At 39.3% G+C, this 26,746-nt stretch overlaps 1 protein-coding gene across 2 annotated transcripts in view; it reads right to left on the reverse strand.

Moving 5' to 3' along the window:
- LOC110560660 (contactin associated protein family member 5) overlaps positions 1 to 26,746 on the reverse strand; it is a 755,447-nt gene that overhangs the window by 127,399 nt on the left and 601,302 nt on the right. For both annotated transcript variants that reach the window (XM_060371591.1, XM_060371592.1), the window contains exons 15-16: positions 17,813 to 17,940; positions 17,438 to 17,608 (exon numbers count right to left, since the gene is read on the reverse strand). In XM_060371591.1, the coding sequence (XP_060227574.1) occupies positions 17,438 to 17,608; positions 17,813 to 17,940 (299 nt within the window). The remainder of the gene's footprint in view (positions 1 to 17,437; positions 17,609 to 17,812; positions 17,941 to 26,746) is intronic.

The following is a 26,746-nucleotide window of genomic DNA, read 5'->3' on the forward strand; positions in this document are numbered from 1 at the left end:
CACAATTATCATTTATATCAATGAGAAATAGCTCAGAAAAAAATAGTATCCCAAATAGTAAGTAATATCTGTTGGTAAAGGCAAAGGTTCACTTTTGTAAGTCACTCTTGTCATTATCTAGTGTCATATGCAGATTTTCTAAGTACAAAGAATGAGAACAGCGAGCTATCAACTGAGGGTGACAACAATGTGGTATCTTCAGTAACTGCAGCCTTCACATACTAGATCTGTTTTGCTTTTTTATGCATTTACCTTTTTCATTACCCTAATATAGAATGTAGGTTACTATTTGACCATAGATTAGAGTGCTCAAAGCTCAAATACCACCTGACACCATGTCCCACAAGGCTCTAACCCTTATCAGAAAACAGCTCTTATAAAAAAAAATGCTCCTTCATACAGAGCTGCAGTTAACTGAAGACAGGCAGCTTTGCTGTCTCCTGACTTTTAGTCTAAGCAACAAGCTAGTGCCTGCAAACAACAATAACAAAAAGGAGGTTGACAGCATAGACTGTATACCCTCCCATCCTGGAGAAGTTCTTATGTCATGCTTCAGTTTTCTTATCTGCAAAACACAGCTAAGTATGAGGTTATATGCATGCTGATCTTGATGAAATTCTTCAAACTGTTCCTGAAACAAAGTAGGTGCTTATGGTAATGGTTGTATTATTTCTTTAACATGTTAGTTTCCAATGCAGGTACATTTATTTAGTTTACAATGCATTGATAAACTAGGATTGAAAGGAAAATACTGCCTGGAAAACAAAAACACTGTAGTCCTTATGTCATTTTCTGTTTTGGCTTTTTCTTTTTCTTTTCCTTTTGTGTACATGTTCATGTATGTGTAACTATCTCCTCTCTCTCTCTCTCTCTCTCTCTCTCTCTCTCTCTCTCTCTCTGAGAGGCAGATATCCATGTATATATGAGTGCAAGCACAGAATAAAGTCAACCTCAGATGTGAAGTCATGACATATTTGCCCTATGCTTTAATTTTTTGAAGCTGATTCTGTCATTGCATAGGATGAGTCTCCTTCCATCAATAGTGGATATAAGCACATTCTACCACACTTGAATTTTTCTTTTATTTCTTTATGTCTTTATTTATTTATTTAATATAACATCAGATAAACATACTAAAATCTGCACACCTGAAGCAGCTAAGCAAGAAGGACCCTGGGTAAGATTGTCAATCCTCACTCAGAAAAACAAATGGGATGGACAATGGAAGAAGGAGAAAACAGAGGACAGGAGGACAAGAGGACAGGAGCCTACCACAGAGGGCCTCTGAAAGACTCTACCCAGCAGGGAATCAAAGCAGATGCTGAGACTCATAGCCAAACTTTGGGCAAAGTCAGGGAATCTTTTGAAGGAAGGGGGAGATAGTAAGACCTTGAGGGGACAGGAGCTCCACAAGAAGAGCAACAGAACCAAAAAAATCTGGACACAGGTTTTTTTTTTTTTTTTTTTTCTGAGACTGATACTCCAACCAAGGACCATTCATGGATATAAGCTAGAATCCATGCTCAGATGTAGCCCAGGACAGCTCAGTATCCAAGTGGGAACCCTTGTAAGGTGAACAGGGACTATCTCTGACATGAACTCAGTGGCTGGCTCTTTGATCACCTCCCCTGTGGGGGGAACAGACTTGGCAGGCCGCAGAGTTGGAAAATGCAACCAGTCCTGATGAGAACTGATAGCTTACGGTCAGATGGAAGGGGAGGAGAACCTCCCCCACCAGTGGAACTGGAAAGGGGCATGGGAGGAGATGGAGGAGAGAGCGTGGGATTGGGAGGGAATGAGGAGGAGGCTGCAGGTGGGATACAAATTGAATAAACTGTAATTAATATAAAAAATAAAAATAAAAATATTTATTTATTTTTATAATTATTTATGTTTTTACTCTGATCACTAGTTCCATCTTGAAAGTCTAATTATCTCAAAATCAAACATTTATGAAGAGATGACATCATTTCACATGTATATTTCTATGTATGTAGGGCAAAGATTTCATGAGAATGTGATGGAGAAATATTAAAGATTTATGTAAAATCCTCCCTATACGTGCAATTTCAAAGGTGTTAGTTACTCATCAGACAGCAAATCATTGTAGGATCATTGCAGGCTTGCTGCCCTGCTCTGCCTGAAACATTATCTTACCAAGTTGGGCTTCTAGTCTGTACTGACCTTGGTTGTAGCATGCACTCCTGAACCATATGATCTGACTGTTGTCTTTCTCAGCAATTAGTCTGTGAGTTATAGAATCGTGATTCTCATCCTGTTGGTTGCCCCTTTGGGGCAGAATGACTGGTTCACATGGGTTACATATTAGGTATTCTGCATATCAGATAATTACATTATGATTCACAACAGTAGCAAAATTATAGTTATGACTTAACAACAAAATTATTTTTATGGTTGGAGGTCAGAACAACTTGAGGAACTGTATTAAAGGGTCATAGCATTAGGAAGTTTGAGAACCACAGCTGTAGAGTAACTATTACTTCTCACAGACCCAGCCATTAGCACTGTGCTTGGGTATAGCAAACTCTGTAGTCTGTAAACTGCAGAGGAACACTTACTTCTTACAAGCCCAGCTCCCAGCCCTGTGCTTGTGTACACATAGCACTGGCAAAACCAAAGCAGCACTTCTGAAATGGGATACGAGTTCCAGTTTACTTTAGCTTCTTTTTACTTTTTACACCTGGGTGTTAGAATCTCACTTATCTTTAGTCAAGTAACTATCAAAGACCAACAATATTTAAATCATTCCTTCCAGACACAAAAGAGAATCAATGAAACAGTAATAGCAGTAACACTGATAATTATTAAAGCCATCACACAAGCCAGAAACACTGTTAAACTTTTTCCATCACTGAATTCAGTTGAGCCTCACTGCAAACTTATGAGACAGGACTGTTTCATCAGGGAGGGAACTGAGCACAGTTGTAAGCTGGCTGTCACAGTGGCTGGAAGATTTAAATCCTGACAATATGCTTCTAGAGCTTGTATTTTTAACCCATGCCTCAAACATCAAATCTCACATAGTTTATACAGTCTCCCATGACCATCATGGCCAGAATACATAATAGAGATAACTGGACACAGTTGAATATGCAAACTGTGAATGAGTGAATACATGTGTACCAGAAGATTACATGGCTAGACTCCAGACACTGTGGAAAATCGCAAGGGCAGTCACATATATTCATGGAACTGGATAGGAAATTGGGACCCAGTCACATTATCACGCTATCATTAACATTTGCATGTAACAGGGACATTTTATCATGATTTGTTCCTTAATTGTTCAGGATAAATATAAGAGGAATTTGGATGGTGTTCATGAACCCAGACCTAGTTCCCAGGGAGTTCAGAAGTGATGAAATGAGGGGAACTCACTACACCCTTTTGGGAAGTCTGTCAAAGGCCTAGCCTGTAGATACCTCAGTGGAATTACTGACAAGGGTTCCAAGGAGAGGAAAGACCCTTGTAGTGTTCTTCCTTCCCTCTACAGTAGGAATGCATTCTGTGCCCCATAGGGAATCCTTTAGTGCCCGATCTGTACGGCTCTTCCCACTACTCAGCTCAAAGCTTCATGAAGATAAGCTCATGGATCCTCGACTCCTAGCCCAGGGCAGGGCTGAAGACGATACTGTGCTATGATGGTCAGCGTTTTGTGTAGTGCACAGCTAAGGAAGATGATTGGATTTATTTATGAAATAAAGCATACATTTATGAGATGAAGTAGTTGCAAGACTTTCACGGACAGGTAATTTCTCTGACCTTCTATGAACTCACTTGTCAAATAAGAAATATAAATTTAGTAAAATATTGCTTAACTTCATTGGAGACATGGCTTCTTGAGAAGCCAATAGCAGTTTTGTTTCTTATATTTAACAAATATGGTCTGATAAAATATTGCTGATATAATATTGCTGAAACTTTCTGAAGAACCCAGGCCTCAGATCTGGATAAAAATAATTTTATCGTTTTACTAGACTTAAAATTCTTGACTCCTCAAACAGTTATGTGGAGCAGGGAAAGGAAACAGTGAAAGGAGTAGAGACATTGTGTGAATCCTAAGTCTAGACACTGCCTGTCCTTGTTCCTGGGGACAGATGTATACCCTCAGTGCTCATTGCAATGGCAAATTTGGATTGCCCCTTTGACAGGATACAGTGTCTCCATGTTGACAAACCTCTGGGCATTTTCATGCAAGGTTCCAAGATTAGGTTAACAGATCTTAGAAAGCTCATTCTAAACATAGGCTATCTCATTTTATTAAGGGATTGGGATGTCCTCAGCCTTAAAAAAAAAAAAAAAAAAGAAAAAGCACTGGCATTCACTCCTCTGCTTTCTGACTGCAGACGCTGCTATATACTCAGGTTTTTTAGCGTTATTGTTCTCCTTGCGGGGCTCCTGTCCCTCCGAGTCCTTCTACCATTCACTTCTTCCATAGGACTCTCTGCACTCTGCCCAAAGTTTGGCTGTGTTTCTCAGCATCTGCTTCAGTCCTCTGTTGGGTGGAGCCTTTCCGAGGACCGAGGAGCCTCTGTAGTAGGCTCCCATCCTGTTCTCTCTCTTCCACTGCTTCTGGTGTGTCTGTCTTGTTTGTCATTCTGAATAAGATATAAGCATCCTCCTTAGGGTTCTTGTTATTTAGCTTCTTTCGGTCTGTAGATTTTAGCATGGCTTTCCTATATTATACAGCCAATCGACTGCTCTTTCATGACTTGCCCTGATGATGCAGCCTTGCCGGACCACACAGGAAGAGGATGGACCTAGCAGTCCTGATGAGACTAAACAAGCTATGGGCAGATGGCAATAATCGAGAACTTCACCTTTCAGTGGACTAGGGTTAGGGGATGAGGGGAAGTAGGAGGAAGGGTGGGACTGAGGGAGTTGAGGGAGGAGGCTTCAATGGAGGTATATAATAAATAAATTGTGAAAAATAAAAATAAAAATAACTATATACTCCAACTCTGAGGCAAAGTGAACACTTTGTTACTTCATTACTTTTCTCAAGTATTTTTTTTCCCCACAACCACCAGAAAAACTATCTACTCTGACCATCTTCCTCAACTGTATGTTGGACAATGATTTCTGATGCAGTAATTACCTTTCTGTTTGAATGTGAAGATGATGCAGCATAGTATGAAACCAGAACAATCAGTCATCAATACAGTGAAATGTAATTGGTAGTAATTTTAACTTTTATGATGCTCTGAATTTCTGAATCTTACCCTCAAATCAACATCTTGATAATATTCTTAGTAAGACAATCATGAATTACTGAATAGAAAGCAACCACTCCAAAACAATTTTTGTTTTACATTTAACTGTGTATGCACACATATAGACATGTATATGGACATACAAATATATACATGCAATTTTTTCTATTGAGAAACTAGGGACAATTCTGCTTTCATTTTTATTTAAATCACATTGGTTTAAATAAATCAATTAAGGATTCATAGACCATTTGAGTTTCTATTACTATGTGCAGTAAAATTAGAAAGTACAGGTGATTTTTAATATTATTAAAAATATTAGAGTTTTTTTTTTTCCTTTTACTATGTGGGTTCCCAGGTTGTAACTCAGGTCATCATGTTTGCTATCAAATGACTTCACCCTCTGAGCCATCTTGCTGGTCTAGTATTTTTATCTATATATAAATACTCATTTGCACACATTAAGAAATAGTGCCTCAGAGGATTAATATTTGATTCCCCATTATTGTTCATTTCTCACAATAGCCAGAATTGAGGTAGGAAGCTACTGCTTTTTATTTTGCTCTAGCTCTTAATGGGATCTACTGCCTTCAGCAGATTAGTGTGGCATCCGCATAAGCCATGCATGTTCTTCCTTCCCTGGTCATAGCACTGATATGAAGGTACTCAGATTAGATGCATGTTAGGTAAATTATTTGTATAGCACTGAAGAAGGGACTTCACTTCAAATGGCCAGCTAGTTTTAGGCTGAAGTAGATATTCAGAAATCTGAGAAGAGTGAAAAAATTATGCACATGTCATGTTATGGAAGAATTTAACTGAAAATAAAGGATGGTCCATGTCCTTTGAACACAATGATGTAACTACTACCAGTGTATTCTCATCCTTACATACGCCAGTTAAAAATTAATTTCATAATAACTATAGCCAAATGCATCCTATCGACATCTGAGAGTACTAATTGTGTGATGCACAAATGAGTGACAAATATGGGAAGATTATTTGCAAAGTGGTACTTGGGGGAACAAAGACTACATATACATTAGATTCAACAACTAGGCTATTTTGATGCTGTCATGCTGGCATTGGTGATGATGTCATTCCTAGATGCTTTTGTCAGTAAAGTACTCAGCTCTCAAGTATGAGTATCTGAGTTTGACCCTTAGAATCCATGAGAAAGAGGCAGGTAAGAGACATACCTTTACACTTCCAGAACTCAATAAGTAGACACAGGAGGACTTCTGAGGCACACTAGTACACAGCCTAGCCTAGTCAATGGGAGATTCTGTCTTAAAGAAGGTAGATGGAATTTTTGAAGATGATACAGAACATTATCATTTGACTAGCACACACACACATACATACACACACACACACACACACACACTAAAAAGAAGAATTTAAAACAAAAAGGAAGGAAAGAACTTTCCTTTCTTTCCCCATTCTTTTTTTATTAATTATACTTTATTTACTTTGTATCACCCCATAATCCTCTCCTCCTCCCCTCCCAATCCTACTTTCCTTCCCTCTTCTTTACTCATGCCCTTACCCAAGTCCACTGATAGGGGAGGTCACCCCTCGTTCCATCTGATCATAGTCTATCAAATCTCATTAGAAGTGGCTGCATTATCATCTTCTGTGGCCTGGTAAGGCTGTTCCCCCCTAAGGGGCAAGTGATCAAAGAGCAGGCCAATCAGATTATGCCAGAGGCAGTCCCTCTTCCCATTACTATGGAACCCACTTGGACACTGAACTGTCATGGGTGACATCTGCGCAGGGGTTCTAGGTTATCTCCATGCATGGTACTTGGTTGGAGTATGAGTCTTTGGAAAGACCCCTGTGTTCAAATTTTGTGGTTCTGTTGCTCCTCTTGTGGAGTTCCTGTCCTCTCCAGATCTTACTATTCCCACTTCTTTCATAAGATTCTCCACATTCTGCCCAATAGTTGGCCCTAAGTCTCAGCATCTGCTTTGATAGTCTGCAGGGCACAGCCTTTCAGAGGCCCTCTGTTGCAGGTTCCTAACTTGTTTCCTGTTTTCTTCTTCTTCTGATGTCCATTCTCTTTGCCTTTTAGGATGGGGTTTGGGCATTTAAGTCATGGTCTTCTCTCTTGATTAGTTTATTTAGATGTACAGATTTAGTAGGTTTATTCTATATTATATATCTATATGAGTGAATATATACCATGTGTGTCTTTCTGCTTCTGGGACAGCTCACTCAGGATGATCCTTTCCAGGTCCCACCATTTACCTGCAAATTTCATGATTTCCTTGTTTTTCATTGCCAAGTAATATTCCATTGTGTCGATGTACCACAATTTCTACATCCATTCTTCTGTTGAGGGGCATCTGGGCTGCTTCCAGCTTCTGGCTATTACAAATAAAGCTGCTATAAACATGGTTGAGCAAATGTCCTTATTGAGTACTTGAGCCTCTTTTGGATATATGCCTAGGAGCGGTATAGCTGGATTGTGAGGAAGCACTATTCTTAGTTGTCTGAGAAAGCACCAGGTTGATTTCCAGAGTGATTGTACAAGGTCACATTCCCACCAGTAGTGGAGGCATGTTCCCCTTTCTCCACATCCTATCCAGCATGTGTTGTCACTTGAGTTTTCGATCTTTGCCATTCTAAAGAGTGTAAGGTGAACTCTCAGGTTGTTTTGATTTGCATTTCCCTAATGGCTAATGAGGTTGATCATTTCTTGAAGTGTTTCTCTGCCATTCAGTATTCCTCTACAGAGAATTCTCTGTTTAGCTCTGTTCCCCATTTTTTAATTGGATTACTTGGTTTGCTGCTTTTCAGCTTCTTTAGTTCTTTATTAATACTGGATATTAGCTCTCTGTCAGATAAAGGGTTGGTGTAGATTTTTTCCCAATCTGTAGGCAGTCGTTTTGTTTTGATGATGGTGTCCTTTGCTTTACAGAAGCTTTTCAGTTTCATGAGGTCCCATTTATTGATTGTTGCTTTTAGAGCCTCTTCTGTTGGTGTTCTGTTCAGGAAGTTGTCTCTTGTACCAATGAGTTCTAGGGTCTTCTCCAATTTTTCTTCTAACCGATTTAATGTGTCTGGTTTTATGTTGAGGTCTCTGATCCACTTGGACTTCAGTTTTGTGCAGGGTGATAAGTATGGATCTATTTTCATTTTTCTACATGTAGACATCCAGTTAGACCAGCACCATTTGTTGAAGATGCTATCTTTTGTCCATTGAATGCTTTTGGCATCTTTGTCAAAGATCAAGTGTCCATAAGTGTGTGGGTTTTTTTCTGGGTCTTCTGTTCAGTTCCATTGATCGACCATTCTATTTCTATGCCAGTACCATGCACTATTTATTATTGTTGTACTATAGTACAGCTTAAGATCAGGGATGGGGTTACCTGCAGAAGATCTTTTATTGTAGAAGATTATTTTAGCAATTCTGGGTTTCTTGTTATTCCATATGAAGTTGAATTTTTTTTCTTTCCAGGTCTGTAAAGAATTGTGTTGGTAATTTGATGGGAATTGCATTGAATCTGTAGATTGGTTTTGATAAAGTGGCCATTTTTACTATGTTAATCCTGCCACACCATGAGCATGGGAGATCTTTCCATCTTCTCATATCTTCTTCTAATTCTTGCTTCAGAGACTTAAAATTTTTTTCATACAAGTCTTTGACTTGCTTGGTTAGGGTTACACCAAGGTACTTGAAGTCCTTTGTGGCTATTATGAAGGGTGTTTTTTCCCTAATTTCTTTCTCAACCCTTTTGTCTTTTGTATACAGGAGGGCTACTGATTTTTTGGAGTTAATTTTTTATCCGGCCACTTTGCTGAAGGTGCTAATCAGCTGTAGGAGTTCCCTGGTAGAATTTTGGGGTCATTCAGGCATACTATCATACCATCTGCAAACAGTGATAATTTGACTTCTTCCTTTCCAATTTGTATCCCCTTGATCTCTTTCAACTGTCTTATTGCTCTAGCAAGGACTTCTAGAACTATGTTTAAGAGATATGGAGAGAGTGTTCTTTTAGGGCGTGCATGATATTCGCCCAGGCCCTTCTGGCTTTCATAGTCTCTGTTGAGAAGTCAGGTTTTGATGGGTTTGCAATTATATGTTACCTGACCTTTTTCCCTTGCAGCTTTTAGTAATTTTTCTTTGTTCTGTATACTTACAGTTTTGATTATTATGTGGCAGGAGGATTTTCTTTTCTGGTCTAATTTATTGGGTGTTCTGTAGGCCTCTTGTATTCTTATTGGTCTCTCCTTTAAGTTGGGGAAATTTTCTTCAATGATTTTGTTGAAAATATTTTCTGGGCCTTGGAGCAGGGAATCTTCTTTTTCTTCTATTCCTGTTATTCTTAGGTTTTGTCTTTTTATGTTGTCTTGAATTTCTTGGACCTTCTGTGTCAGGAAATTTTTAGATTTAACATTTTCTTTGATAGATACATTGATTTCTTCTATTGGATCCTCCACACCTGAGATTCTTTCTTCCATCTCTTGTAGTCTGTTGGTTATGCTAACCTCTGTAGTTCCTGTTTTCTTCCCTAAGTTCTTTCTCTCCACAATTTCCTCCATTTGTGTTTTCTTTAATTTTTCCAATTCCATCTTCAGGACTTGAGCCGTTTTGTTGATTTCCTTCTTCTGTCTGACTGTATTTTCCTCTTTTTCCTTCAATTCCTTCAGCTGTTTGTTTGAACAATCCTCTGTAACTTTTGTTTCTTTCAGTGATTTATATTTCCTCTCTAAAGGCCACAAACTGTTTGGCTGCAACTTCCTGTATTTCTTTATGAATGGCCATAATTTGTTTTTTTTTTTTTTTATCTTTTTCTATTTCTTTATGGATGGCCATTATCTGTTTGTTTTTATCTTTCTCTATTTCTTTATGGATGGCCATAATCTGCTTGATTTTCTCTTCCTCTAGGTCTTTACGCGTTTTATTTGTTTCCTCTGTTATCCTGTTCATGAGCATAGATGTGAGATCATCTTCTTGAATTTCAATTATGTTGGGGTGCCAGGGCTACTTGTCCCTGGATAACTGGGCTCTGGAGATGCCATATTGCTCTCTCTTTTGTTGGTTGAGCTTTTATGCTGTCCTCTATTCATTGGGCTATCTTAGGTGTTGGGAGTTAGTTTCTGGTATTTCCTGGAATTCTGTGGTAGAGAGAATCCCCTTGGCAGGAAGATGGTTTTTCATGAAGGAAGCCTTCTCAGCTTTTTGGGTATGGTCACTGTATGGCCGGTGTTTTTCAGGAATTGCCACAGCTCAACTCAGGCATAGAGACCTGAGTGGTAACTGTGGTCCTTGTTAGTCTAGAGGGCTCTCCTCTCACCCGGAGAAGTCCTGGAGACAGCTGCCTTGCTTCTGGGTTTCTTGCTGTAAATTTAGTGAGCTGCTCTGTAACCTGTGTGTCCTGTGGTTTGGTGAGTTTTGTTAGGGATAACTGCTTGCCACTTGGAGCAGTATCTGGGGGTTGATCTTGGAGATCCCGGGCTTTTGTAGGTCTGAGGTTGGGGCTCTGTGCCCCAGTACTCAAGAGGTAATCTGTGGTGGGTGAGTACTGCTCTCCTGGTAGCAGCAGCCTAGCTGGTGCACAGCAGGTCCCTGGGTTGGGCCGTTCTGCTGCACCTTTTCCAGGGATATACTGGGTGTTCCCTTTGCTTCGTTCCCTGTGGGGATTTCTCCCGACAGGGACTCCAAGTGTCTGGTGCCCTGCATTGCACAATTCAGTCTGTGCCGAATAGCTGGTGCAGAGCAGGTCTCTGGGCTGGTGGCGTGTGCACCCGCTGGTCTGTGGGACCTTTTCCAGGGATGTACTGGATGACGTAATTCGGTTCCTTGTTTCATTCTTTCCCTGTGTGGTTTACTCCCGACAGGAACTCCCAGTCTCTGTTGCCCTGGGGCGCACAGCTCTGTCTGTGATGGAGAGCTGGGAGCGCAGCAGGTCTCTGTGTTCGGGGCTGGAGCCCAGTTCAGTGATGGCAGCTTGCACCCGCCGGTCACCCGCCGGTCTGGGAGACCTTTTCCAGGAAAAGGAAAAGGTCAGTCCCATTTCCTTCCTTCCTTGTGGGTTTTTCTCGCTACTGGGACCCCAGGCTCTGGTGTTTTTGTGCCCACTGTTCAACCTGGGAAAGTGATTAGGACATGCAGGCATGTGGCTCTGGTCTGGCGAACTAGTGCCTGCGCGACCCGGGATCTCTTCTGGGTTCTGGCTGGGTGACCTGAGAGCAGACCTGACCGATTCCCACACCGTGGGAGTTTTCTCTCACCTGAGAAACAAGATTGCTGTTCTTTTAGGGCCCAGAGTTCAGTCTCTTGGTCGCTGTATCAAAAACGTTGTTCTGCTCCTCAGAAGCAGTGTTCTCCTGGCACTGCCATATTGTGTCTTCCTATTTCCCCACTCTTGCTCCATGCCAAGCTATCCATTTCTTTCTGCACTGCCAATTTCCCCCACCATCCCTTTAGGAACATAATTCACCTAGAACTAAGGATACAGTGGTTGTCTTCTTTTTCATAGACTACATACACCAACATCAAGACAATAAAATTAAAACACTAAGCTGGAAGGTAACTAAAATGTAGTGGGTTGGACATTTCATGGAAACCCCCTTTGCCCTGTACAACAGTTTGAACTTATCATCCTTGTAGTGTTTGGATAGCGAAAAGAAGCACACCTTGGGAATGGGACTGCATCTGTTTTGAGTCACTGCATCTGTTAAAGGACTTTTCTTTTTCCAGTAACTGGACTGAAGGGTTTCTTGCTATGGACTTTTTTGCATAAAATGTCCATTTGATTAAATGAGGAGGTGATTGTATTTGTAGCTAACAGGGGTTAGGGTTTTGACATCTTGTTTGAGCTTTTCCCTCTTGTAGCAGTAGTAACAACAACAATAATATCAAGTTTAGCAAATAAAAGGCCTTATAGTTTTCTAATTTTGTGTTTGTGCATTTATTTACTTTTTGTTGGTAGGGACTGAACTCCATATCTTGTTGTGTTGTGTACACTAGTCTTTAACTCTATTACTGAACTACATGCCCGGACTTAGGTCTTATGCTTAAAAATATTAATATCAAATGTGTGTGTTTTAGTAAGTGATATTTGACAGTATGGTGATAATAAATACCAAATAATCACATGATAGTTTTTATTTTCTGGTTTTTAAATTTAATATTAATTTGTATTTTTAAAATTGTACGGGCCAAAGGGAACAGTGTGCTGCTACAAAGAACAAACAAATTTGACACTTGACACTAATATGTAACCAACACTCAATCATTGCTCATTAACTTGTGATAATACTTCATAATATTGACTGTGGGTTTAATGATTGAAAAAGCTGCAGGGCCTGATTTTTTATTATAATTACATTGGGGTTATTATGTCCACACTATTAACTGATTGGTGTTCAACCTGCTTTACAGTGCTTAATCAATTTAGGAAGAAGGATTTTTATTTTACACCAAATTCACAAGGGCTTTCTCCATTAGTACCTGGGGGTTCTTGGACTATAAGAAAGAGCAAAGTATCACAGAGATGTTTTATTTCCTGTGTATAGTCTGAAACTACAAAAGTAACACTTAGCTGCTCACTCTTCTGCTGAATACCCACATAAATCTCTCTGCTATGCCCTCCTGCAAATGTACTTGTCTCCTTTTGGGGTATTCTCATATTTTCAATATCTGTGTTTAAAACATTTGCTTACTTTTCAAGGGTTTCTTATGCCATTCCATCACCTCAGTCAAACTACAGTGCTAGAGGGATGCCCAACGTCAGGCTTAACCAGCTATGGCTGGAGCAGAGTAAGAGCGAGGTGTAGGGAATGGAGACAACTCGGTGCAAAGAACCTAAAAGCAGCAGCGAGAGATGCTAAAATATGTTTATCTTTACTTTTTTATTCATCTGTGTGTTTGTGCGGGTTTATTCACATATATGCCAGTACACATGTGTGCAGGGTGCTCACTCATGTGTGTGCACATTCATAGAGTGGCTAGAGGACAAACTTTGTATCATTCCTCAGGATGCCTTTCAACCTTTTTATGTGAGACAGTGTTTCTCACTTACAAAAAGGTTTTGTGTACCCCAAACTGGGATTATATACACACACCACTGCACCACACCTGGCTTTTTATTCAAATGAGATCTGGGGATAAAATTCAGGCTCCCATGCTTGCAGAGTAAGCACTTTACTGACTGAGGTATCTCCAAAGCCCTCTGGATTTGTTTATTGTTTTAAAATCATGACTCACTGGTAATTCTAAGCAATGTTAATGATATAACACTCCACCACCAAGTGCACAAATGGGCACACATGCACTAAGGTAACTGATAATTTTTAACAAAATAGAAATGATACTTAAATAAGTACATTTTAACACTTAGGAACAGTTAATGACGTTAACACTTAGGAACCGTTATACCCTGGTGAAGAGTTAATATGAACAACTGCATATGCTCCATTCGCTCTGTGAAAAATCATGAATGTATTTGTTTTAAGAGTGAGAATGAAGCTTCTCCCTTTCATCTGTGTGCTTTTCCACTGTCCTCTGTAATACATACATGGGCCTCAGCAAGAGAAAAGAAATCAAGCCATTGCAAACCCTTCATAATTTTGTTCAGTTTCTAACAAACAAGAGAGAAATGTATGATGAATTCTGCATGAAAATATTTCCTGCAAAGATTTTTGATTACTGGGATATTTTGAAATCACTAGAATTGATCCTGGCAAAGACAGTTATGGACAGTGTTATAATATTTGGAGTTCACTATGAAAATGATTTGCTCTACCAAGCTTGTCCTTGTGTTGAAAAAGCTTCCCAAACCTTTTGAATATCTATAAGTATTTTGTGAAAAAATCTTATTGAAAAATGAGAAAAGTCTTCTCCGTGTAACAGAAGATAAATTTAATAATACAATTTGTAGTATCCTTTGAATATGGACAAGTACAGGAAATCTACTTTAGTGAAATCATTGACAACTTTGCAGAAATAAAAATCTATGGATATTCAGTTAGACCAGCACCATGTGTTGAAGATGCTATCTTTTCTCCATTGTACTGTTTTGGCTTCTTTGTCAAAAATCAAGTATTCATAGGTGTGTGGGTTTATTTCTAGGCCTTCTATTGGATTCCATTGATCCATTATTCTGTTCCTATATCATTACCATGCAATTTTTATTACTGTTGTTCTATAGTACAGCTTAAGGTCAGGGATGGAGATACCTCCAGAAGATCTGTTATTGTACAAGACTGTTAGCAATTCTGTTTTTTTTTTTGTTTGTTTGTTTGTTTGTTTTTGTTTTTTGTTTTTTGTTTTTTTTTTTGCTTTTCCATATGAGGTTGAGTATTGTTCTTTCAAGTTTTTCAAGTTCTGTAAAGAATTGTGTTGGTTTTCTGATGGGAATTGCACTAAATCTGTAGATTGCTTTTGTTGGGATGGATGTAAATAGATCCATATTTATCACCCTGCACAGAACTAAAGTCCAAGTGGATCAAAGACCTCAGCATAAAACCAGATACACTAAACCTGTTAGAAGAAAAAGTAGGGAAGAGCCTTGAACTCATTGGCACTGGACACAACTTCATGAAGAGAACACCAACAGCACCGGCTCTAAGATCAACAATCAATAAATGGGTCCTTATTAAACTGAAAAGCTCTGTAAAGCAAAGGACACTGTTGTCAGAACAAAAGAACAGCCTACAGACTGGGAAAGGTTCTTCATTAACTGTATAACAGACAGAAGGCTAATAGCCACAATATATAAAGAACTTAAGAAGTTAAACGCCAACAAACCAAGTAATCCAATTTAAAAAAATGGGCTACAGAGCTAAACAGAGAATTCTTAATAGAGGAATGTTGAATGGCAGAGGAACACTTAAAAGAAATGTTCAACTTCCTTAGTCATAGGGGAAATACAAATCAAAACAACCCTGAGGTTTCACCTTACAACCATTAGAATGGCTAAGATCAACCACTCAAGTGACAACACATGCTGGAAAGGATGTGGAGAAAGGGGAACCCTCTTCCATTCCTGGTAGGAATGTTAACTTGTACAACCACTTTGGAAATTGATCTGGTGCTTTCCAGGAAATTGGGAATACTGCTACCTCAAGATCCAGATATATCACTCCTAGGCATATATACAAAATGTGCTCAACTGTACAAGGTCATTTGCTCAACCACATGTTTAGCAGCTCTATTCGTAATAACTATAAGCTGGAAATAAACCTAGATGCCCTTCAGCAGAAGAATGGATACGGAAATTGCGATACATTTACACAATGGAGTACTACTCAACTATTAAAAACAAAAAAGAGGAAATCATGAAATTTGCAGGCAAATGATGGAACTAGAAAAGATCATCTTGAGTGAGGTAACCCAGAAAGATACACATAGTGTGTACTCATTCACATGTGGATATTAGCCATATAATATAGAATAAACATATTAAAATCAATATTCCTAAAGAAGCTAAACAACAAGGAAGACCCTAGGGAAGATGCTCAATCTTCAATCAGAAGGACAAATGTGACAGACATTGGAAGCAGGAGAAGACAGACAACAGGACAGGAGCCTACCAAAGATGGACTCTGAAAGACTCTACTGATCAAGATATCGAAGCAGAGACTCAGATGCATAGCCAAACTTTGGGCAGAGTGCAGAAAATCTTAAGAAAAAAGAGGGAGATAGAGAGACAGGAACTACAAAAGGAGACCATCAGAGCTATAAAAACTGAGCTCAGGGGACCCTGAAGAGAATGATACCCCAACCAAGGACAATGCATGGAGAGGACCTAAAACCCAGGCTCAGATGTAGTCCTTAGACTCAGTCTCCAAGTAGGTCCCTAGTAAGTGGAGCAGGGATTTCTTTGGCATGAACTCAGTGGCTAGCTCTCTCATCAGTACCCCCTGGGGGCGGGGTGCAGCCTTGCCAGGCCACAGAGGAAGACAATTAACCAGTCCTGATGATACCTGATAGTCTAAGGTCAAATAGAAGGGGAGGAAGACCTCTCCTATCAGTGGACTAGGGGAGGGGCATGGGGGAGGAGGGTGAGATAGGGAGAAGATGAGGGAGGGGGCCACAGCTGGAATACAAATTGAATAAATTGTAATAAAGGACAGTAATAAAAAAAATTAGAACCCTTCCCCCCCAAATCCTCCAAAAACCTATGGATAGACTTTTAAAGCTATTGCTACTGAAACAGACTAAATCACTGCTGTTTATCCATTTTCATAAAGTTAATCATTTTTATATTTTTCCCCTTTGGTTTTTGCATGTATTTTTACTAGCCTGCTGACATGCAGTGTTTCACAGTAGAACGTCTTCCTATCCATATTTCTTTAGTGTTCATTTGGCTTTATGATCAATCATTAGTCTGCTGATATCAGAGATCAGGGTAGCGCTCTTACAAAGGTATAAATCATTCATCTAAACAAGCACACACTGCTGCTGGCATGAAAGACATGGACTTTCCTGTGACTCTCCTATTGATGATAGATAAGAAAGTGTGTGTGTGTGTGTGTGTGTGTGTGTGTGTGTGTGTGTGTGTTACCTGGTCATGATTTTCTCATGCATGCCAGAGGTTGATGTTCAAGTGCCTCATAAATTAATTTTCCTTCATATTTTTGGAACAAAGTCTCTTGCTGAACCTGGAACTTGCTAGTTTGTTAGATGAGTCCCAGTGCTCCGACTGTCTGTGCCTCCTCTCCCATGGGAATTCCTGGCTATGTTATGTGGGTTCTTGGGAATTGAACTCAGGTCCTCATGCTTGCATACAAGAGCTTTCCTGGTTGAGCTGTCTTTCCGGCTCATTTTAAAAATAAAATAAAATAAAACAACAATAAAACATCTGAAGCATGAGTGCAACGGGGAAATAGATCCTAAATATGAAAAGAATCGTTCATAGAAATCATCCCTGCTTCCCCTTAGAGTGTAATGTTGGGGTGTGGCAGCTTAAATGGCAGGTAAGAAATAACTATGCCTTAATAAAGAATGGAGCCTGCACTAGGTATGTAAGACTACTTTTGGGATACACATATTCTGAAACCACAACAAATACTGATAGAGCAAAACAAATCACATTAGCAGAGATTTTACAGCTTTGTTGCTACTCTTACTGATAGCCAGTGATATTTGCTTGACATGCAAGACCTTTACTGGTGGCTGGTGGCAGAGATGAAGTGAAATCTTGCTCTGAGGAACACTGACATTGAACTCATAAATGACAGGCACTTACAGCTCATTTCAAGTCGGATGAAGTCTTTAATGCCAAGGTTTTCTAGGAAAACTCCAGACAAAGCGGTGGTTTTAAAAAAGAAGGAAATGTCAGCGCTGAATTCTGCGTGGAAGGTTGGGAAGTGGAGGTAAGAAGCTTCCGTAGAAAATGAGACAGCATTCCAGAAGTGTCCTGTGAAGCAGAGAGTTCTTAATCATGGCTTGTTTGTTTTTAATGAGGAATGAAAAAGCAATGGGCTTGTGGGTAATTTTCAGGACTAGGAGGACACTGAAGGTAAGAGAGATAAGGGAATGCAAAAATCTTGTTCTCATGCAATTCAGAGGAGGGCTGAAAGAGTGTGCAAGGAGTGTGTGAGGGTGGGGATGTTGTACTCACGGTCACCATAGCAACGTAAGGGGCCAATTCTCCAAGCTGCTTCTGAGTTTGATCTGTTGGTATCAGTTATAATTATCTGAGTTACAGGCAAATGATCTTTGAAGGAAAGAACGCCAGTAACGTTTTTCCTGCAAAACATAATTTTAAGGGAGGAAAAAAAGAAGGATAAAATGTAGATTATCTAAGGATTCTGTGCCAAGACCCCTCTTTGCAAAGTGACTGGGATTGAATGCAGCCTGGCCAGGGCTGGAAGGAGCATAACAGAAGGTCTTTCACAGGGCCTGTGTGAATAGTTGGAATACCAATTAGAGAACCCATGGCCTGCTTCCAAACACCACTGGATTTTATATCTTCCTTAACTGAGCTTGCAGAAGCACAGGTAGTGTAGAAAGATGACAGTGCTGATTGTGGCCAAGAGGATCTGAATGCTCATTGCAATGTGCTGTCTCTGACTTGGACACTATTGTCTCCCTCTGGATCTCATTTCCCTTGCAGTACTGGCTTGTCTTGCCTTAGTAAAAGAGAAGGCACTTAGTCCTGCTGGGAACTGATATGCCAGGATGGGTTGGTACCCATGGGAAAGGGAAAGGGAGTATGGAGGAAGTGGTTGTGAGGGTGGAACTGGAAGGAGAGGAGGGAGTGAGGTTGTGATTGGGATATAAAATGAACAAATAAATAAATTAATGAAGAATAAATGTAATACAAAATGGAAAATAAACAAACAAACAAAAACCCATCACTTCACTTTCCTATTAAAGAAGGTCTTTTTTTCTGAGGAGCTAACTTGAAAACAGACATCACAAATCCCTCTCAAAAGTCACTCACAGGAATTGGCTGAACCACCTGCCAACAGTTTTTAATCAGGTTTCAATGGTTTTTTTTTTATCACATTTTAAGGTGTGTTAAAATTTTTATAGTTAATTGATTGCTGTTTCCTTTGTTCTTTAGAAAGACCTTGCTGGTTTTGTTCTTGTTAATTATGCAAATAAGGAATTACTGGTTTTGTTTTGATAGAAAAAAATTAGAGAAAGCCAATGTTCCCTCCTCTTTTAAAGTTGTCTTTCAGAATCAAGGTGAAGACGGTACCACTTGGCAGAGCATAAAATTTGGAAGTAAAAACCTGACATTGTGGAGCTCTGGTGATAGCTCAGTCAGGCCCACATGCTTGGTCTGTGCACATGGATACCTGATTCTGGATCTTCTGAACCTACACAAAAGCACCTGCCCTCGTGACACTCACTTTTACTAATACACTTTTACTTTTACTAATACACCTGGGCGGCCTGGAGATAGGCAGGCCAGCAAACCTTACTGAATTGGTAAGATCCAGGCCAATGGGAAGTCTCATCTCAAAAAATTAGATGTACTTTACAGTATCCAAGGAGCAACAACAGCAGCTGACTCTGGCTTCTACATTTACACTCATTCATGCTCTGCACACAAAAATAAAAATGTGCATATAATTAACCCATATTCACAACCAGGAAGAACTAGAAAGAGTAGTGTAGGGGCTAGATGTTCTTCAAGTACATAGTATTCATTAATGACATTTTCAAAAAATAAATAAAAACAGTGTTTTAAAAATAATAATACAAATTCAATTAAAATGAACAAATTGCCATTGACCATGTAAATACTTCCAGGTAGAAATATACTATGGACAGGCCTAATCTTTGCACACACAATTTTTCTATGAGGTGTGTATGTACCACTATTTTGATTTACTAATTTTGACACTTCCTCAGAAGCACTGAGGAGTTTCATAGTATCACAGGATAGAAAGGGCAGGTACCAAGTCACCATCTTGCTTTCCCCAGTATGTGTCTCATGTGTTTGAGGACACACTTTAGAGCTAGCAGTTTCTAGCTGTGTACTGTGGGTGAGTCCTTTCTGAGACATTTTGTGTGTTGGATGCATATCTGAATATAAGCTTGAAGAGGATTAAATGGGATTTGCAGCTGTTGGGCACAGTGCCTGGTATGTGTTAAATGGCCAAAACTAGGCACTCTGACATTTACTTTGGTTTTCTTCTTTGTTCTGAACTACTCAGGGCTCTCAAGCAAGACAACTTATTTCATAGGCATCCAGCTATGATCCATGATTGTAGAGTACTTGCTACATAGCACTTGCAGAAAATTAAATATTAAGAGTTAGAATCCAGCTCATGAGATTTGGAGAAAGACATGCAATAATTTATCTAGGTTATAAATATGTCAAATATTCACCAGAGCTCTACCCCTACACCCCTGTTCAAAAATACAAAAATATACATACTATAATGTCTGTAATTTGAGTGCCTTTGTTTAGAAGCCATTTGAATGAAAGGGCTTTGTGTCAGCTGAAAAGCATAGCTATGCATGTTGCACATACAGAATAAATTCACATTTTTATCCCAATTTATTCACAAGTAGAGATTTCAAAGAAGAGACTAAATACCTGCACTAGAGATAAAACTCCCCTATTAGTACTTAGGCAGTCTGCTTCTGGGTTGCCTAGCAACCTATGATGTCATCATGTGTTGTCCCCCACCGGGTAGCCACACCTCCCAGGTGTGGTTACATTGCTCCTTATAAGGACCAACCTGCCACTTTGTCTCTTTCTTGCCCTCTTGTCCTCTCTTGCCCTCTCATTTCTTGCCCTTTCCCCTTTCTGTTGGGGTGGCCCCCTTTCTTCCCCCATCATGTCTCGCTCTCTCTTTCTCTCTCTAATAAACCTCTTTCACACAATATCTGCTGTGCACATTATCATTTCATTGGTCCTTACATCCCTTACTTGTGCCTCCCTTGGAAATCATGACATCTTGTCTACATCCATTTGATGCCCTTGAATTAGCCAATAACATATGTTAAAAACCATGCTAAGTATAAAAAATCTTTTCCAAAAGAAGTAGGAGAATTCAAATTTGGTATGATCATGCAACTCACATTGTCAGGAATGATTTTTATGTGGAGAATTTAAACAATACAAATAGTCCAGGATCACTTCGCAGGGAATAATGTTTTCCACGGTGAACTGGGTCTTCTTACATCAATTAACAATCAAGACAATCTCCCACCAGAAAGACCTGATGGAATCCTCAATTAAAACTCTTCCCTGTAATTCTAGGTTATAGAAAGTTGATGTCTATCACTTACAACCACATTGCTGAATACAACTGGTTTATACCAGTGAATAAAGATGTACCTCAAGTCATCTGCATCTAGGAAAAGTTTGAGTCAGAAGTGTGTATCATGCAACATATTAGTTTTGTCATTTAATCTCCTTGTTCCCTGACTGACGCTGATGATATGCAGAGGCGTTTACTCCCAGCACTGCTGGTCGTTTCTGTTTTCACATCTAAGCTTTGTTCAGGAAGTGGCAATTCTAAAAACTTTTTTTCCCTCAGGTACAGTATATAAAATCAAATGACCAGGATGTGATCCCAAACATTAATTTCCAGTTATTAGCATGTTAGTATGGGAACATGCTCTTTGATACCAAATGGCAGAGAACAGCTCCTCCTGGCTGGAACCTGGCATGTAACCATGTGGGTACCATCTTCTCTAGACATGGTTGCACTCATGGCGACAGCCCGGGTCCTTGATCTGTCCTTGATCAGTCTTTGGCTGACTGTCCCCATTCTATTCATGCAAGCTTTCCCCCCAAACAACACAATTCAACTTATTGGGCTTTAGCTTGCTAATTTGCAATCATTTTGAGAGTGACTCCTTAACATTATACTTCAGTCACCTTGACAGATGCTGTGGGAGACCACAGCCTCCTTGGTTACACACTCACAGCTCTTTTGCTTTATTCATACACAGCAGGTTCATCCACTGCATAGTAAATTCATCAGAAGTCCCACTTAGGGATATTTCAGACTTTTCAGAAATATCCCTTTACTGCAGAATTTGATAGTTGAAGGAAATTTTATTTTGCTGCCACAGTGTTTCTTCCTTAGCATTCATCCTTTTATTTCACATATATATTTATTGACTATTTTCATAAACATAAATTTAATATACAAACCAATGTTGTCTTTCATGATTGGTTGAGAACTTTGTAGTAGTACAGAAATTGATAATATAAATGACCATACACTTTTCGAAAACTGACTACACGCCACATCTGAGAGATGTGAAGACTATCTGCTAACTCAGCTGGCAATCTCCACAGATATGTCACCTTTTCCTGTTAAAAAATAAATAAAATCAGGACCTGAAGTTTAGCGAGGCTAAATGATTTACATTACATAGTTAACAAATGATAAATGAAGAATTTGATTATTCTGTTCCATAATAAAATTTTAATTAAGGATATATTACAGTTAGCATTTAGACTATGACAGTGTTACCAGAAACCAATCAACCAAACAAACAAAATAAGAACAACTTCATGTTCTAATTACATGATCAGCTCACAATATCAGTGCTGTAGATGTGCAAAGGAGATAGCATGAACTCTTTTTGTTCATAATGAGAATTCTGTACTTTAAACACATAGACATTGGGATTCTGTGAAGTCAGCTATATGTTTTTTTCATGGGCTGTGGAAGCACAAGAAAAACGAGATGACATCAGGAATTGAGAGTAGTAGATATGAGAATTGAGGAGGAGTCAACCACATCAGATCTGTCCTAAGCCCCACCTAGTCAAGGGCTCCAGAAAATTCTTAGCAAGAACAGTCTGCCAAGAATCTCTCTGGGTGCAGCTGTGTGAAACTTTGAGGAACACTGACTACCTCTCTTCCCTTTACTGCACTAGTTATCTCTCTTGTTGCTGTGGTAAAGGTTTATTTCAGCTCATGGTTCAAGAATCCTATTTATTATGGTGTCAGGATCTTGTGGCAACTGGTCACAGTGAGCTCAGGATGCAAAGCTATGAATGATTGTTCCCATTTCCCTTTTTACTCACCTTGGAAATCCCGGGACATGGGATAGTCTTTGCACCTCAGTTAACTTAATGATGAGCATCTCCTTGGGGACTCCACAACCTCTTATGATGACTATCCATACTGACCATCATATACCTATGCTATTCTCTCAAAGAGCAGATAATTCTCTACATGCTCTGCATGGCCACAACAGCCCATTTGGTATTGGTTCTGTTGGGATCTCCATAATGCCCAATGTCTCTTCAACCACTTTTCTAAATCTGTCACAGCCTCTAAAAATGGGGTTCTAGTCAATATAATAATGTGTAAAACAATTAAAAATTACATTCAAGGTGTTTTGCTACTGTTAATATCAAAAAGTCAGTCACAAGTCATATTTTCATCATGTAAGTTGAAAATACTGAGAAAGCCAAATATGAAGGACTATGAACCCATTAAAGCAAGCAGTACGTCTTAACTTGTATGTTGCTTTAGGACAGCCAAGAAAAAGATTTGTAAGATAATTTTTTTGGAAGAAGTAAGTTGAAAAGTAATATACTTACTTTGATAGCATTTATTAATGACAGAACATGCAGTTTAAAATACTGATGTCAATGAAGTACTTACATTTAGAAACATCCTATATACCCCACCATTATCTGCAGGAGTATTTTGCCTGTAGCAATGTATAAGTGGCTACACCACTCATGAAAATAATACTCGTTCCCCCAGTTAAACCCCAATAGTCCTGTATGGAGGGTTGGGATGTCAGGCATCCTTTGGTCATCCATGAGGATATCAGGGGCTGGTATTGTACAGGTCTTATGAAGTGAATTCATTATTGAAACAGCTGTAGCATGTCCAGATTTTTCCTGCATATTTCTCATCCTCTAGTTTTTACATTTTCCCAAGTTCCTCTTCTGTGATGTTCACTGATCCTTGCAGAATGACATAGCTGTTCCATTTATGGATGAGCACCCCACCATCACACATTCAACACTGAGGCCCACTACAGGTTTCTGCATGCCCCTGTTCCAGTAAGTAGCTTCTCATTCAAGCTTGTGCAAGAAACCAAAATTAAAATTCATTTATCACAGAAAAAATGAGGACAAGGAAGTGAAAGGGAGGCTTACTGAGATGGGATCCAACAAGAGATGGCTGGGATGAGAAACGGGAATGGAAAATAAGAAAAATTTCTTATAGAAATGCTTGAAAATACCAAATAATAAAAAATTAAAAACATTTTGTACATGGGATAGATACATAAGTATTCAAAAAGCTAGTAAGGTGTTTTCTCTTTTTTTATTCATATATTCTGAAATCTTTGAATATCTTTTAATGAAGGTGTATTTCATTTTAAATAAATGATAAAATTACAAATTCACCAAAATAATTAAGCTTATGTGTCATTTTTAATGCAGTAGATCAGGACTTAGAACTGCAACGAAGTCTGCAGGGCAGACAGGGCAGACAAAGAGCTCATCTTGCACACTCAGTAAACTTTGAGTGTCATTTCTCAGGAGCTCCCCACACTGTTTCTAAAGACAGGGCCTCTCTTCACTTACTCTTTGAACAGTGAAAGCACAGTGGTCTCACAGCAGGCAGACACAGTTCTCTCTAACACAAAAGTCCAATTGGAAGCCAGTGCCAGATAGATTATAAGAGAGAATTTAGAGAATTCAGTGAATAACAGCTCTGTAAACACTCAAAGACTTAAAACTTTTGTATAAGTGGTTCTAAAACAAACTAAAAAGTAGATTATCATAAAAAAAAAACAAAAACAGATGAGCATTAGCAAGTTGTGAGGAGGCTGGCTAGCAGAGCCCCAGGACTTGCCTCTCTCCACCTGTCCAGAGCTGGACCTATAAGAGCTTACATCATGCTGGAAAATTTTGTTTTGTTTTGTTTTTGTTGTTGTTGTTTTCTAACTGTCTCTTTATTTGGATTTTGGAGATCAAGCTGAGGTTTCATTATTGTTTGGTGAACGCTATGGTGTGAGTTTCCCCTCCAGTTTCAAGGACTACATCTGAAAGGGAGTAGAAAATTAATTTGCAACAAAAATGCATATGGTAAACTTGGTAAATAGTTCTTACAATGCTAGCTGAGAGGAATAATAGTTAACTATGTAATCAATACTAGTTAAGTCTGAACTGGATTTAACTCATCTATCAAAGAACAGAGAAGACACTAAGTCACTACTCATTCAGGACTGAAGGAACATTCCAAAAATAATCTCTGCCGGGAGCCAAGGCTATTTACGGAAGACAAAGTCAATTAGTGAGCCAAAGCTATCTAGTGGAGACAAAGCTATTTACTGAAGCCAAAGCGAAATAGTGAGCAAAGGTAATTTAGTGGAGACCTAAAGCTATTTAGTGAGTTACCTAAGACCCTAAACCATGGGTGATAGATTTATGAGGACATCTGTCTGTTAGTTTTAGAGCATCTGTGAGATATCTTAAGAAAACTTCCTTATGGTATCTTGCAGGTACAATATTTAACCCATGGAAGCACTCTTCCTATATCCTGCAGCAGTAATTAAACCTTCCCCCTTTCCTGCCTTCTCCCTATATAAGTTGGGTAAAAATTTCTAATAAAGGAGGCTTTGATCAGACAAATGGACTTAGCCTTCATTTTTCATGTTTCTTGTCCCTTCCCCCTCATTCCTTCCATCCTCCTACTTTAGGAACCTGTTGAAGTCCTTTGGGTCGGGGCAAATCTCTCTGAGGCAAAGAGTGAAACCCAGTGCTACACAGTAGCTGGAGGGTACAGGGTTCCAAATAATGGAAAGAAAGAAAGAAAGAAAGAAAGAAAGAAAGAAAGAAAGAAAGAAAGAAAGAAAGAAAGAAGGAAGGAAGGAAGGAAGGAAGGAAGGAAAAGAAGAAAGAAAAGAGGGAGGGAAGGAAAGAAGGAGGGAGGGAAAGAAATAAGGAAGAAGGGGAAAAGAAATGGAAGATGGAGGGAGAGACAAAACAATAATCTGATGACGATTGACAGGAGGTCTGTACCTATTCTATGTAAATTACATGCCATTTATATGAAAGATCAGAACATCTGTGAATTTTAGTATGGGTGGTAGACCTGGAACCAAATAGCAAAAGATATGTGGGCCAAGAATGCCCATCGGTTTATGCAGTTGAGGCCTCCTTTCATTTTAAGCAAAAGGGTTCTTCTAGAAATGTTAATTAAGTAACAGTTTTCTCCCTCTTGTATCTCCATATTTTTTAGCTCTCCACCTCTCTTTCACTAGCCATAGGATACCCACACATTTTTCTAGTTTATTTGATCTCATTGGAACATATGGCTGTAAGTGCTCAGTCAAAAAGGTCTATTGTTAATATAACATAATGAATAACCAGTCACAAGTGGTTAGGGTTCGCCTGAGGTCATGAGAAGCCTCACTTAGCGAAAAGAAAGATGAATGCTTCTCCAATGGGATTTTAGAGATTCTATCAGACTGCTCTCTGGAATCGTCACTGATGACCCTCATCCACAATTGCCACATTAGCAGTCACTCTAGTGGAGCAGAAGATCCTTTAAATCAGATAGAATGAAAATTCAGCCCAACTCCTGATAGGTTTTCTGGGATGTGAATGTAGGATTCACAAAACATCACAACATCTTTGCATATTGGTAAATTTTTGTAGACTGTATAATGGATTGAGCTGCTCCAACAATGCAATTTTGTTTTCCAGTTAACTTTGTACAATAGAAGACATTAAGGGTGCTGGGATCAAAGGCATGCACCACCATGCCCGGGTAAAGATTTAATTATTATTTATACAGCATTCGGCCTATGCACCAGAAGAGGGCACCAGATCACACTATAGATGGCTGTGAGCCACCATGGGGTTGCTCAGAATTGAACTCAGGACCTTTAGGAAGAACATACAGTGCTCTTAACCTCTGAGCCATCTCTCCAGCCCCAAGTAAGTAAGAGTTTGCCTGAGGTCATGAGAAGCCACACTTAGCGAGAAGAAAGATGGATGCTTCTCCAATGAGATTTTAGTTAATATGACAGGGAGAGGACAAGAGCTCCACAAGGACAAAATATATCAGGGCATGGGGGTCTTCTATGAGACTGTT

This window comes from Meriones unguiculatus, chromosome 18, assembly GCF_030254825.1.
Source record: "Meriones unguiculatus strain TT.TT164.6M chromosome 18, Bangor_MerUng_6.1, whole genome shotgun sequence".
Lineage (NCBI taxonomy): Eukaryota > Metazoa > Chordata > Mammalia > Rodentia > Muridae > Meriones > Meriones unguiculatus.